Raw genomic sequence first — 15,805 nt, forward strand, 5'->3', positions numbered from 1 at the left:
TAGCAATCTAATTCACTAGTTGGGGTCACTTATTTTGGTGCCTGAGACTATTTTGTGTCTCAGGCCGACCTTGAAGACTATCCAGAAACCTCTCATGTATTTGGGACAGGTTATTATACATGAGCTCAGTGGCGTAATGATAATTGAGGGGGGCCCCCTGCAAGGTATGTGGAGGGGCCCCCTCCGGACTATCAGGAGCATTCCGGCCGAAGTGCAGTGCTGTGGGGACCCCCTGGAGCTTGGGGTCCCCCCCCACACTGCACAGGGCCCTGTTACACGCCCCTGCATGAGCTTCCAGACCGGAGGTGTCCTGGTGTGTAGTGGTCGGTAAACTCACATAGGTGTAAGTAAAATAGTGCCTAATATCAGTTTTATTTATATAGAATAGCTAGGCCGAATTGAGTAGGTCACATTGCATATTTATGTGTGTTATTTGTTTTCATAAAACGATCAAAAACTAGCTGTAAACCATAGTCTTCAGTCCAAATGCACTCCTCGCTGGCTTCCTCAGAAAGGAACGTGCTTGTGTTGCAACATTGCAAGGCTCTGAGTAAAGCCTCCACTCTTATAAGTGAGCAGAAGCACTTCGTTTGCTCGTCTTTTTGCATTCACAAAACAAACCATTTCTTTTGTGCAACAAAATATATTTAACAGCCAATAAAAATAATGTACAAATATGTGTTTTGTATATTATGCGATGGGTGCTCTGCAAGTAAAATTTTTAGTGCGGCCTATTTACATAAAATCATGCTTGTTTTTTCTTTGTGCAGAACATTAAAAAAAGAAGACTGCTTTTGTAAAAGAGCCAGAAATCATCTTTTTAGGCTTTCAGACTGGTTAGACCTGCCATCCTTAGGGTTGCCTTTTGCCTCCCATTTTTGCTAGTTCGTTGTGTTGGCCTTTGGACTGAGCACTTTTATTACTTCTAACCAGTGCTAGCATGCATGTGCTTCTCCCCTAAACAGGATGAGATTGGCGTATACCCGATTGGCATATTTGTTGTACTGGTAAATCCTTGTAAAGTGGTATGCCATATACCCAGGGCTTGTACTTCAAATGCTACTAGTGTGCCTGCAGCACTCAATGTGACACCCACACAAGTATCCTTTCAAACCTGTCTCAGGTCTGGCACTGCAGTGCCTGCATGTGCAGTTTACTCGCTTAACTTGTATGTAGGCAAGTTTGGAACCCGGTGCATAGTCCCTCCTCCGGCGTCTTTCCATATTTTTGCATTTTGTTTTCATAGTTTTTAACTCATCAGTAAACCAAGGGGGTGAGGGCGATGATTCTTCACCCTCAATGTAGGGTGGAAGGCTAACATTAATGGCTTTCTGAATTCACTTGTGAGAGGCCACTAAGTCGGACAAACACTTGATTAAGGGTGGGGACATTAGTGGATAGAAGCTTGTTAAAGGCTTCAATGTCCAGCTTTCCCCAGTTCCTAATTGGTTTTTGAGTGATGGGAGAGGCTGCTGGCAAGTTGGCTAATAACTAACCTGAAACCAACCAAGAAGTGGTCAGACCAACAGAGTGGAGTAGCTGTGGAGCAAACCATATTAGGTAAATTGGAAAAAATGGGGTCCAATAGATGGCCAGCTGTGTGAGTGGGACCTGAATTACAAAGCAGCATATTCATTGCTGCCAGATCAGTAATAAAGGTGTTACTAATTGAAGAAGAGGGATCATCCAAGTGAAGGTTAAGAGCTCCCAATATGGAAAAATTGGCGGAGCTAAGAAGGAGAGGGGTAACTAGGTCCGGAAAAGCTGAGGTCCATTTCCCAGATAGCCCCGGGGGGGGGGGGGGGGGCGATAGACCAGTATCCCCGAAAAGGTAAAATGAGGGGTGAGGGTCCTTTTAAATAAAGCAGCTTCACAACCGATAACAGGCAAACCTTCAAATTTACAGCTGTGAGCCTTGTTGTAAAATATAGCGATCCCTACGCCCATTCCGAGATCCCTGTCTTTCCCGACTATGGCGTAATTGGACGGCAAAGCTGCAGCTACATCAGGGCCAGAGCTAGCATGGAGCCATGTTTCTGTGAGAAAGATAGCATCTGGCTATTTGCTCATCAAGAAGTCAAAGATTATCAGCTTGGTGCTTAGGGAAAGAATGGCAGTTAATACTAAAAAAAGAAAAGTCTTCAGTGACTGGGATGCCACATTTAGAGTACAGATTTTCGTGCGATTTAAGAAAAGTTAAAGCGCTGCGCTCCCTGCATAATCCTATATGTAGTGAGAAGTTGCAACCCAGACAAGAGACATCATCCTCAGGGCAGAGTAGCATGCAATCAGTGTGCAGATTTTTGCGGTACTCCAACAGCTGTGCAGAGGAGTATCCTATAGTGCCACTGCTAATTAGACCAGGGGTCCTGGCCCCAGGTCTTGATCGGGCGCAGACAGGCTTGCCTTTGGCACGACACCGGTGCGCCCGCTGCGAGTCCGATCTAGGGCCATTAAATATGGTGGAGTCAGGGCGTCGTGCAGCGACTAGAGCGCTGACTAGGGGGAACGTGTGGGAAAAGAAAATGGCCAACAGTGGCCACGCAAGCCCCGTAATGTGCAAAGAGCAGGTAGCAGAAAACCGAACTCAATGGAGACTGAGTGCAGGTAAAGCCACTAATTTAAGCAGTGGAACTATAAAATAAGGTCAGTTCATTCCCAAGTTAGTTAAAACATCCCCAAAAACGTTTCAAATTCACACAGTAAAGTTTCCTAGCAGCAGCATAAATCTTGGATCTCTTGAACTCGTCCATCTCTGCATGCTCTGTCCCCACTGCCTGGAAGCAGGCCATGGTACGGGCACTGCTAAAGAAACCGAGCCTAGACCCAAACGATCTGTCAAGTTACCGTCCCATCTCACTCCTTCCTTGGACGAGCAAGGTGCTAGAGAAGCACATAAATGCCCAGCTGGTGCAGTACCTGGAGGATCACTCGCTGTTACACACATCTCAGACAGGTTTTAGACCTCAACACGGGACAGAAACCGCCTTGTTAGCAGTCACCGAAGATACTAGAAGGATTCTGGACCAAGGAGGATCAGTGGCAGTGATCCTCCTTGATCTAAGCGCCGCATTCGATACGGTCAGCTACTCCACCTTGCTGGACCGTCTCCATAACATCGGAGTTTCAGGTGACGCTTTAAGGTGGCTGGAATCCTTTCTGTCTGGGAGGTCGTTTCAGATCTTCGACGGTGTAACAGTATCCTCAAGCAAACCCCTGAGCTGCGGAGTACCACAGGGCTCTTCCCTGAGCCCTGTGCTGTTCAACGTCTACATGAGGCCGCTGGCAAGTGTCGTCGAACCACATGGCATCAAAATCGTGTCATACGCCGACGACACCCAGCTGGTGGTCTCGCTGGCCACCGAGAACAGTAAGTGCTCCCCTGCCGATCTGCTACACTGCCTAGAGGACATAAAGGGTTGGATGACCAACTCCTCCCTTAAATTAAATGGAGATAAGACGGAACTCATGCTCCTAGGCCCACCTTCTCCAGTTCCATTCACCTCCCTGTGGCCTAATGCACTGGGTCCCCCCCCCACCCCAAAGGAAAGCGTGAAGAGCCTGGGAGTATGGTTGGACAGCAAACTCTCCTTCTCCACCCAGGCCACTAAACTATCTGCCACATGCTTTGGCCTTCTAAGAACCTTGAGGAAGGTTCTTCCACTGCTGCCACTAGAAGCCAAAAAGGTTGCGGTCCAAGGGCTAATCCAGTCTCGCCTTGACTCGAACAATGCCCTATACATGGGGGCACCTGAGTTTACACTTCGAAAACTGCAGGTTGTCCAGAACTGTGCAGCTCGTTCCTTGCTAGAAATCCCGCGCACTCAGTCTGCTAAACCTGCCCTAAAAATTCTCCACTGGCTGCCAGTGAGGCAGAGGATAGCCTTCAAAGCACTGTGCCTGGCGCACCGCACTTTCTGGAACACAAGCCCAGCGATCAACAGAAATCTTGTTAACCCCTACCATCCCAACCGGAACCTACGATCAAAGGAGGCCTTCCTTGCCGTCATTCCCAGAGTAAAGCGAGCCAGAGCAGGGGGAAGAATGTTCTCGCTGAATACCGCCAGGCTCTGGAACGACCTTCCCCTCCCACTCCGGTCCAACTCAAATCTTCTATCATTCCGCAAAAACTTAAAAACATGGCTGTTTGACAAACCCACTGTACCATAGCACCTCCTCCGTCACTTCTGGTCAGCTTAGCGCTTGGACGCCCATGGGCAGCAATCGCGCTCTACAAATACCATTACAATTACAATTACAATTACATAAATAGCAGCAATATCATTAAAAAGAGCAACAAATAAGTGAACCTTCTCCAGCGCTGCTCGCCCGATCTCTGACCGTTAAATAGGGTGGAGTCAGGGCATTATGCAGCGACTAGAGCGCTGAGCAGGGGGAATGTGTGGCAAAAGAAAATGGCCAACGGTGGCCACGCAAGCCCCGTAATGTGCAAAGAGCAGGTAGCAGAAAACCAGACTCAATGGAGACTGAGTGCAGGTAATGCCACAAATTTAAGCAGTGGAACTATAAAATAAAGTTAGTTCATCTCCAAGTTAGTTAAAACATTCCCAATAACGTTTCAAATTCACACAGTAAAATATCGTAGCAGCAGTATATATAGCAGCAATATCATTAAAAAGAGCATCAAATAAGTGAACCTTCTCTAATCAGGGTAAGGGGGATACACACTTTGGATGACCCCTGCTCACCACCTTGGTAGCTTGGCACGAGCAGACAGGCTTATCCCAAAGGCACTGTGCAAAGTATTTGTACTAACACTCACAGTAACAGTGAAAACACCACAACAGGACACCACACACTTTAGAAAAATAAAATATCTTTATCTAAACTCAACAAGACCAAACGACAAAAGTCCAAGATACACAATTAAAAATATGACTTTCAAAAGTTTTCAAGAACTTGTATCATAGAAAACTATGGATGCTTGACTTTTACACAAAGTATCTGAAGTTGCGTCAAAATTCACAAGGCAAAACAGTCTCAGAGATGGGAAGCGTCAGAAACAAAGCGATGCATCAGTTCCTGAGACCTTGGGGATACGATGCAACAGTTCTGCTGCACGCAGGAGAAGTGATGCGTCGAATCCGGTCTGTAGGATGCATCTATTCTGAGACTATTCTGGTCCGAATGCGTCGAGAAGACTTGTGGCACAGGTACAGTGTGTGGGAATCCGGGATGCGTCAGCGGTTGATGCGGCGGCATCGAGTGGCGCTGTGTCGGTTTACTTCAGCCACGATCCCTCGAGCCACGATCCCTCGAGCCATCGGTTCTTGCAGCGGCGACAGGTGCTGCGCCGGTTTTCACAGCGGCGTGGCGATGGTGGAAGTTCTTCTCGCGCCATGGGGAAGCATCGGAAAAACAGCCACAAGAAGAGCAACGCGCAGATTTTTGCAGATCTTCAAGTTTCTGCTTTCTTCCAGCTCCCAAACAGCACCAACAACCTCCAGAGCCCCAAAACCTGGGACAGACCCCTCTTGGCAGGGTAGAACTCAGCGAAGCAGAGTTCAGGAGAGCTGGGTGTGAAGTCTTTGTGTCCCTGAGACTTCAGAACAGGAGGCCAGCACACAGGCCCTTGGAGATCTCCTTCAAACAGGGGACACAGCAAAGTCCTTCTCCTTTCATTGACAGAAACAGCAACTGCTGGCCAACCCCACACAGCACAGGGGCAGAACTTCTCTTCAGTTTCTCCAGCTCTCCTCCTTGGCAAAGGGTCCTCTTGAATTGCAGGAATGATCTAAAGTTCTGGGTCTAGGCCCCAATACTTATACAGCAAAATCCTTTGTTTACTGGTGGCAGAGAAGCCCTGTGCCCAGTCAAAAGCAGATCTGTCCTCTCTGGCGCAGCTTCCCGGCAGGAGGTGGGACAGCATTGTGGAAAGCAGCCCAGGCCCATTCAGGTGAAAGGAAATCTCCTCCTCCTACTCTAAATGCAGCCCAGGTCTATTCAGTCCAGCCCGACTCATCCAGACTCTCTCGAGCTACTGGACATCCCCAGCCCCTTTCACTCCAAAGCCAGACAGTAAATACACATCCTAGCAGAGGAACACTGGATGGCTAAGCAAGAAAATACCTACTTTCTAAAAGTGGTATTTTCAAACACAGAATGAAAAAATTACCCTCACTAAAAGATGCATTTTTCTGTGTTCAGGCATACTAAACTTTATTTTCCTACCTTGTTCCCAGGGGTGGTTATGCTTAGAAGAGGTTATAAGCAAACTCCCCATGTTATTCTATGGGAACAGATTGCCTTGCAATAGTAAAAAACTAAATTGGCAGCATTTCACTATCAGGACATGCCACACACACCAGGGCATGTCCTACCTTTCACATACACTGCACCCTGCCCACAGGGGTACAACTTGGGCCTACATTAGGGGTGACTGACATGTAAGAAAAGGGAAGGTTAGGGCCTAGCAAGGGGGTGCACTTGCCAGGGCAACATGGCAGTTTAAAACTGCGTGCAGACACTGCAGTGGGTGGCCTGAGCTACCTTTTCAGGGCTACTCATGTGGATGGCACAATCAGTGCTGCAGGCCCAGTAGTAGCATTTGACTTAGAGGCCCTGGCACATGTAGCGCACATTACTAGGGGCTTACCAGTAAATCAAATATGCCAATCAGGGAGAACCAATCACATTAACAATTTTACAAAGGGAGCAGTGGCAAGTGCCCAAAGCATCTAAGCCAGCAAAAACGAAATCCAGCACAGCATCAAAAATACAGGAGCTAGAAGCAAAAAGTCAGGGGAAACCAAGCCAAGAATGCTAGGCCTAAGAAGTAGCTTTAGTCATGTTTGGAATGGCACTGATAAATCCTCCTTACTGGTGCAATAGGATTTTACATTACTGTTTTTGAAATGCCAATTTTAGAAAGGTACTCAACAATCAAAAACATCTAGCTGGCTATTTGAAGGCTCCCACTAGTTTAAGCAGACTAAGACCAAACTACCTAATAAAATGGTCAACATCATTTATTAATTCATATTTGTTCATTTTTCAAATATTCAAAAAGACAAATCAATACACTTCACAAATTACATATCAAAACAAAATTAGGACAACAAATAATTTGCAACAAGTTGCAAAAATGTTGCAGTCAAACACAAACATCAAAGAGTACAAAGAGTAACCTGTGACAATTTCATAGGAGAAACCTTGGGTTACCAACCAACCGGGATAGACATTTTAAGCATCAGAGGATATACATTTTCATTGCATTATTTTCCCCTGTCACTGTATATGTTTCTATTGAAATTCTTCCACTTATTTGAGTTTATGCCAACGTGTTTCAAATCCCATTTTATTACAAGGGATTTTCTTCAGGGCTGAGACTGGATTCTGCAGGTCAATAAAAAAAAAGAAAACACATTTTGTTTAGAAAGCATTTTGCTCTCCCGTTCATCTATCTATAACCACTCTTGAACACAACCATTATATAGTGTACCTTATTATTAAGTTTCAGAAATTATGTAGCAAATTGTGAGCGTATTTCCCTGAACACATCAAAAAAGCACTCCGTTACGATCTGCTAGTCCTATACAGTTTGCACGTTTAGTGATTAGTATAATTAAGGTAAATTCAATTTACTTAAGGATGAGCTCTCTTAATCCTATAGGAGGTTTCAATTGCCTGTTTTCATACCAACAGTCGATGTACACATAAGCGCTGTTCTGAGTATGGTAGGGAAACTCAATTGTCACCCAAAATTTCAGGCTTTAAACAATTGTAGGATTTTTTTTTATTTTTTATTTTTTTATTTTTTTTAAATCAAGCTCAAAGTGGGACTTCCTTCTTTCACAATATTTTGTTAACCAACAAGCGTTCACAGAACCAATTTGAAGAAAGAGGGCCGCTTTGTTGTTTTCAAAGCGTAGAGGGCACTTCCACGTGAATTATCTGTTCATTTAAACACGGTCAAAAATTATTACCAGAACCGTGGCATCTCGTTGCGCTCTTGATGAGATGCATTGTATTCATTCACGGTGACTCACCCGTGTTTCAAACGCGTCCTGCTAGTATACATGCTGGTCACCATCCGAGCTAAACTTAATGATGTTGGAAAGGACTTCCTGTTCAATGTCCGTATTCTGAGTCAAGGTTAAACAAAGAATGCTGGGTCTTGTGGTCCCTTTATAGAGCGGTGGCCTACTCGTACTTCATTTTGAGCACAGATTATCAAAGTCAATGTATTGCAGAACAAGTACGTTGTTACGACTATTCAGCTTCCTTCTGTGGATTACGCCCCTGAAATCTCGGACATTTCATTCGAGCCTGTTAGAGTGCTATTGAACTTGAGGATGAAATAGACTTCTTTTGAAGTAAGACATTTTCTATGTCTCCACCTTGCTGTGACTGTTTGACAACCCAGAGGCCTGTCCATTTAACGTATTTATCACTATGGTTGGCTTGTAAAAAATGCCCAACCAAAGGAGCATTGGGTACTTTCATGCGAATTCTGGAGCGATGTTGGACTATTCGTAGTCGGATCTCTTGGCTTGTTTTTTCGATATAAAGTTTCCCACATGGACAAGTGATTCCATAAATGACATTTTTCGTTTTACACTTTGAAAAGGACTTATGAAACCATTTAATGGTATGCTCAAATACAGACCCTTCATTCGTAGTTTCACATTTGTTGTGGCCCTCAATTGGTTTTAGATTCCAGTGAGAGCGTAAATAATGTTTCTTCGTTAGGGGTGTTCCATCAGCTCTCACCAGGTGTTGTCCGAGACTCGTGTCTTTCCTCCTGGCCAACAGTGGTTTTTCAAATGGGCATTCCAAATCTTGGCGTAAATGCCAATTTTTTAAAGATTATCTGACAGAATTTGTTTGTGTGTGAGCTAAAGGTGGACACACCATTCTTGTCATAGGCCCCTTTTCCTTCTTCGATAACAGGCATTCCCTCGGTGTATACCAAGCTCTCCGTTTTGCATGCTTGAGCAATTTTGTGGGGTAACCCCTTTCTCTTAGTTGTTCACACAAAGCGGTCGCATGTACTTTGAATTCCTCCATCCGTGAACAATTTGTTATCCTTAGAAGCTGGTCATACGGCAAATTATCCCATAAGGCCGGAGGATGTGAACTTTTGTAGTGAAGGATCGTATTTCGGTCACTTGGTTTACGATTTAGAGTTTTTAGTTCTTCATTTATGTATCTTACTTCTACATCAAGAAATGTGAGGGAAGTCTTGCTCTTATTGGCAGTACATTTAATATCAGGATGTCTCGTATTGAGCCAATCAAAGAAGTCCATTCGAATTGATTCCGGGCTATCCCACAGGCACCAGATGTCATCGATGTAACAGTACCACTTCAAAAGATGATGTTTGAAGGGATTGTTCTCAAACAAATTTTTCTTCAAATCGAGCCATATAGAGGACTGCCATCTCGGGAGCAAAGGGACAACCCATAGCAGTACCTTTTGGTTTGTATGTAACATTTTTCATCAAACTTAAAGTAGTTCTTTTTCAGTGCCAGTGATGCAAGTTGAAGGATGAAAGCAGTGGGTACCTGCTGTTGATGTTCCAGAGTTTCAAGATATGTTTCAAGTGCTTCAAGTGCTTTCTCCTGGGGAATTTGTGTGTACAAAAACCACGTCAAAAGACACCAGCAGATGATTTCTAGAGTCAAAGTGGAGCCCCTCACTCTTGTTGATGAAATCCATCGTGTCTCGCAAGTACGAGGGTACTTGTTGGAGGAACGGTTTCAGGAAAATATCCACATATTTGGAAATGGGCTTAAGTAGCGCGTTACAACCGGAAACGATGGGTCTTCCTGGAGTGTCCATTAATTGCTTGTGAAGTTTTGGTAAAAAATAAATCACCGGTGTTCTCTGATGTTTTTTATTCAAATAGTCAAACTCCTTTGGGCCAAGTATTCCTGTTTCAAGGCCCTGGGTAAGAATCTGTTTGATGGCTTCCTGTATTTCTAAGGTGGGAATCATCTTTGACATTCTGATGCCAGTCATTATTCCGACCCGGATTCCGTTCTTCTTTATGATACATTTCCTTTGGCCAGAGAACTAATGCCCCGCCCTTATCGGCCTGTTTTATAACGACGTAATTGTCCTGCTTGAGATCCGACAGGGCCTCCCGTTGTTGTGATGTTGAATTCTTTGGTTTAAGAGATTTTTTGTTCTCAATTTGCTGAATTGCAAACAGCACAACTTGTTCAAAAGCCAATATTTGTTTTGGAACAGTATGGGCATAAGGAACGAACGTAGACTTATTCGCTAGACCCGATACTTCATTCGGAGTCGTGTTTTCTTTGTTGTAAAAGAAGGCTCTCAGCCTAAATTTTTGAAAGAACTCCACAAAAAATTAGGCTGAGAGCCCTCTTCTACAACAAAGAAAACATGACTCTGAAATTGCTGTAGCGGGTTACTCTTTGTACTGTTTGTTTTTGACTGGAACATTTTCACAACTGGTTGCAAATTGTTATTTGTTGTCCTAATTTTGTTTTGCGGTTATGTAATTTGTGAAGTGTATTGATATCTATCTTTTTGAATATATAAAAAATGAAAAGAGAACAAATATGAATTAATAGATGTTGACCATCTTTTTAGGTAGTTTGGTCTTAGTCTGCTTAAACTAGTGACAGCCTATCAAATAGCCAGCTAGATGTTTGCTTAGTATTGATCAGCCCATTCTATCTGTGTTAATGGCCCACCCCTAATAAATCTAAAATTTTAGAAAGGTGGCATTTCTTTGTACTTACTGCTCTTTATGCCCAACAGCCTGCATGCTGATGGGTCTTCCTGGACAGGGAGGGAACGGGAGGTGCGCACACTTAAATAGGTATTGTCCTGTCCACACACAGAGTGCTGATATACCCCCAGAGTTAGTCTGGCAGACAGAACTGGGTCGAAAGGGATCCTTGTGCACTTCAGAGAGATCTTTTGAAGTCACTCCTACATCAAAGGACTTTTGGGTATAAGTACTGAGTCTCTGACCCCCCTAAAATCAGACACTTATGGATCTTGAACTTAACCTGACAGAAGGACTGTTGAGTGCTTAAAGGACTCAACTGCACTGCTTTTCTGGAAGGACTGCTTTTCCGCTTGTTGCCCTGCTGCCGACTGCTCCCCAACTCTGCTGATGGAGAGATGGACTCTGCCTTCCCTCCAAGTGATCTCCAAGGGCTTAATGGCTTGCCTCCTGTTTTCTGCTGTCTGAGGGACCTGCAATTCTGCTGGTGCTGCTGGACTCTGCCTTCTGTGAGTCCTACCCTTGCCTGAGGTACCCTCTCCAAGGCCAGGGCCTTACAGCTTTTTCCACATAGAAGCAGCGGTGACTTTGCACCCATCGGAACAGACGCATTGCCTTCACCGCTTAATCAGCGGCTGTTCAATGACAGCGATTCTACGGGCTACGTGGCTCGACACAGACGGACATGAACGCAGCACCTGTAGGGCAAAGGGGTGACACTGAAGCTTGCATTGATGGCATGGATCGGCAGCGACTCTCTCCTCCATTCACGGCTAGATAGTAACCCTGCGCCTCCAAGTTTTCAACGTTGATACTTTGCTCCATCTAAGGTACGTTGATAGGAAAACCTGTCTGAGTCCTGCAGCCAGCCTCTCTTCGACTGCGGTCAGCCTGAACTTTGGATTTACCTCGGTCTAGCGCGACCTCAAATAATCTTTTAGTGCTATCAACTTCTAAGCACTGTTGTATTTATGTTCTTAAAACCCCCTATCTCGACATCTACAGATTGGATTTTTGTTGTTTGGGTCTCATCTTACTCAGATAAATATAGTCTAATTCTCTAAACCTGTGTTGTCTTTCTGTGGTGTATTCATTGTGGTACTGTGTGTTGCAAAAAACTTTTACACATTGTCTTTGTAGATGAGCCTGACTGCTCTGTGCCAAGCTACCAGAGGGTAAGCACAGGTTATCAGATTGTGTATCTAGCTTAGCCGCACTAGAGTGGTGACTTCTGCCTGTCCTGGGTGCATACCTCAGCCACCCAGGAATCCCATTTCTAACGAGACTTTTCTGCTTAAAGAGGGCTAAATGTTTGTGGTAGTTTCTTTATTTAGACCTAATATTTACTGGTATTAATATGTTCACTTGTGTGATGTGTTATGGTAATGTAATTTCTATTAAGGTAGATGGAAATTAGCATTATGATTTTGGTTTTATACTAATTCCCTTGACTCCAATTACTTTTGCTGTCTGTAATTATACAATCCAGACAACTGGAAAAGTCTTGTTGTTCAGGTTTAGTCAATGGTCTTGATTGAGAGTTAAAGTTCAGGATTCTCCCTTTCCATCGACCCTCATTAATTAGTTAATGGAGCGTTCACAATTATCCCTTCTCTCACACCACTTGTACATTTCACAGATTGCTGTAACCTTCACAGTGTTTAAAGGAGCCGGGTTCCATGTTCTAGATCCACTCTGGAACCCCAGGCCAATATCTCTTTATCGGCATTAAAGCGTGGAAGGGAGGTAAATCGCAAGCCTATCAATCATTACAGTTGCAATGAACTATGACTCCGAAGCAGCACAGAGTCCCAATTAGGTTTAGGTAGTTTATTACAAAGTCAAGAACAGTTGGACATACAAGCACCTTAAGGGGAGGATGTAGAAATACATTGGAACCAATACAAAAGATAATTTAGGGGTGAAATTAAGACGGTGCAGAATGCACAGAATAATCTGTTCCAGAATCAGGATGCAGAAGATAATTGCCTCAACATCGAGATTGCCCTGCATTGGAGGTTCGTAGGTATAAAGCATTAGTCTGTCCCCACTACAACTAACATGACCTCCCTACTTGCATTCCCCAAGGCAAGATCCATAAAGGTGTCCACACGTGAGGTTTTCCTAAGTAGTCACTTCACACTTACATGGGTCAAGTATCAATGCTACAGAGCTCGTTCTAAGATGCAGAAGTCCCCTGGACACAGTTCCTAACTTTGCAAGCATTTCGGTATCACCATCCAGTCAATCCACCTTCTTGTAGGTAACTTTCCACACAGGAGTGATGCTCCCAAGTTCTAGCGAGAGACCTGGATTCCCAGGCTTGCTCCAATGAGAAAGTACAACAGTTCTTTATTATCAGTATTGCTGTTCAATGTATCCTCTCCTCCCTAAGCAGAACTCCTAAAACAAAGACATTATTCTAGCTAACAAGGATGAATATCTCCACCTGCAACAGAAACGTCAAAGAACAAATCCAAAATGCACATTAAATTCACTAGTCAATCTAATGCCACAGCTTCAAGAAAAAATTAAATTCAGGCCTACAGAAATTGGTCAATATAAGAAATAGCAGAAGACCTCATGATATTATGCATATCTGAGCACATCTAAGTTAACATGTTACATAAGCACATCAATTGTGTGAGTACTTGTCAGCGACATGTACCAATTCTGCACGTTGATGTTTTTGACTAACCATACGTAGTTGCAATGTTAATCTCTTGATGATTACTTTGAAAATATCCCTAACATCACCTTTCATGTTATTACAGTTCACGTTGGAATGGCCTAAGTTAACATAATAAAGGATTATATGTAGGTGCAAACTACCCGTGAGTATAATGCACCCCTAACATGAAAGAGCAAAATTTGAGCTCTAACAAGTTTAAAGTTCAAACATACTAATTTCTAGACCAGCTGAAAGTTTAGAATGATTTGGATTTTGACAAAAAGCATTCAAGAGTTCTTCGCCCACAGTAAGAAACTAGCAAAATATTTCACAAAGAGAAAATAAGAAATATGAAGAATTCTAAGTCCCAGAGTGCCATACTTTAACCATCACAACAGTCCTCATATGTTTTATAGAAGTTATTACCATTAAAACGCAAAGGCAGTCAACACTGAAGCCTGCAATCCCAAGTAGAATTCTGAACCTACCTTTAGGAATGAACTTAAACCTGGCTTTGAATCCCTTGTAGTTGTTCTCCTGGTCACTTGCAAAATGAATGCTCATTATGTTCCCACGACTAGTCACAATCGAAGGAAGCGAGCAACCACAAAACGTTGCTGCAGTGTAGGGAAAAAAAGTAAAAACAAAGGGTTGGCAAACTTTCCTCTGGTAAATGCACGTAATAAAACACAAGAAAAATCTACCTTACGAAAAATTAATGTTTCAACTGACATGGGCTCATACCATTTGCAAGAGCTCAACTTAATTAATGAGGACCCAAAGCTAACAGTGTTTTTAGTCACTGGTGTACCAGGACTGTTTTATTTTTCCTACGCATACCTTATTCTTAATGTAGCAGAAGCTGAGCGAAGATGGTATTACCACCAGGGACACAAAAATCCCTCCTGAAAAACTCAGTCGACAGTTTATTGTAACCCTCCAGAGAGGCCTACAGGGGAGATGAAAAATCTCTTGTGTGTACGATTAAGGGAGTGATAACCTCCTTCCTTGATGGGGCTAACAAAAAGTTCTATCCCTTGCATCTACTGCTTACAGCTCTATGAGGAATGATGGAAGTACACAAAAATACTGCACACCTTTCATAGCCTTTGGAGCACTTGCGGTGGGTGTAACAAGCTGGTGAAGGAAAATATCCTCTCTGCATCTATCAGAGCACACTAACAATACTATGCTTTGGGCCATTCGATATTGTCTTATAAACAGACTATGGTATCTGACCTGCCCTACTAATCTACCCACGTGACTGTCATGCCTGTGGCTACAGGTAGTTTTTTTTGGGAAGTACGCTGCGTGCCATCACCTCCAAATTATATCTCCCCAGCATAGTGAATACCCGAGTTCAAATGGGAGCAGAGATGGCAACCCTTGAATATTTTACAGCACTGCCAATACCATGCCACCTCTAGTGCCAATTCTGAGTTTATAAAGTCAACATACAACCCTCTGATGTCAATTGTAAGAGAAAGCCCAAAACGATTCCCAGGTATGAAACGGTCTGTTAAATCCATGTTATGAGCCCCTGAAAAGAATCCTGAAGCAAAGTGTTATACCATGATCATCTTGGCTGCTTCACACTGATATAGGAGGGTATGTCAGCCTAGGAAATGATTAGGTTTTATGGGAGATGCCTCCAAGAATTAGGATTTTTCTTTTACAAAATGTATATTAGTTTTCTTACAGCATTTAACGATTTATTACAAAAAATTTTTTTAACGTGGTGCACCTTCTGTTGTCATTGAGCAATAGGTTTAAACTACACATTAGGAGTTTAAGGTAACTGCTTCACATAGTGAGTGTTCGTTGTAATTATTGAGATAGTTTTTCATAGTTAGGTGCATTTTCTTTATGTAAGGCTTAGAGGTAGCTATAGCTGGTTTGCCAGATTTATGTTTTCAGAAAAAAATCATAAATAAAAAATACTTGCATATACATATACAGAGGTTTTTTTCTACAATCAATGCTCTTCACCATTGGTCCGTTCAGCTGCCATTCACATGTTGCACCCACTAAACAAATACTATTTTGCTATGCAGTGAGATCTGGTGCATTTTTAAATGCACATCCCTAGGTCTATAATCTAGCACACTTTCTTACATACATGCACGTATTATCGCAACAGGGACGCCAGCTGAGGCTTGATGGAAAGCGTATATTTTCACATTACTGAAATAAAAAAGTACATCACTTACCCAAAATCACACTCTTTTCTTCATCATCGTATAAAGACACGTTGTCATAACGACAATACTTGTCATACTCAAAGCAGAAATCTTCAAATTCAAACTGCAATACAGAAAATGTCAGATTGGTGTGGTTTCAGTTATAGAAAATGTACAAGTAAATAGCTGTGTTGAATGAATAGAGTAGAAAGGTAACCTCTGCACATGTTA

At 43.3% G+C, this 15,805-nt stretch overlaps 1 protein-coding gene across 3 annotated transcripts in view; it reads right to left on the reverse strand.

Annotated features, from left to right (window-relative positions):
• OVCH1 (ovochymase 1) overlaps positions 1-15,805 on the reverse strand; it is a 1,142,331-nt gene that overhangs the window by 570,317 nt on the left and 556,209 nt on the right. For all 3 annotated transcript variants that reach the window (XM_085652349.1, XM_085652348.1, XM_085652347.1), the window contains exons 13-14: positions 15,605-15,698; positions 13,883-14,011 (exon numbers count right to left, since the gene is read on the reverse strand). In XM_085652349.1, coding sequence (XP_085508475.1) covers positions 13,883-14,011; positions 15,605-15,698 — 223 coding nt within the window. The remainder of the gene's footprint in view (positions 1-13,882; positions 14,012-15,604; positions 15,699-15,805) is intronic.

This window comes from Triturus cristatus, chromosome 4_1, assembly GCF_964204655.1.
Source record: "Triturus cristatus chromosome 4_1, aTriCri1.1, whole genome shotgun sequence".
In the NCBI taxonomy this organism is placed as follows: Eukaryota; Metazoa; Chordata; class Amphibia; order Caudata; family Salamandridae; genus Triturus; species Triturus cristatus.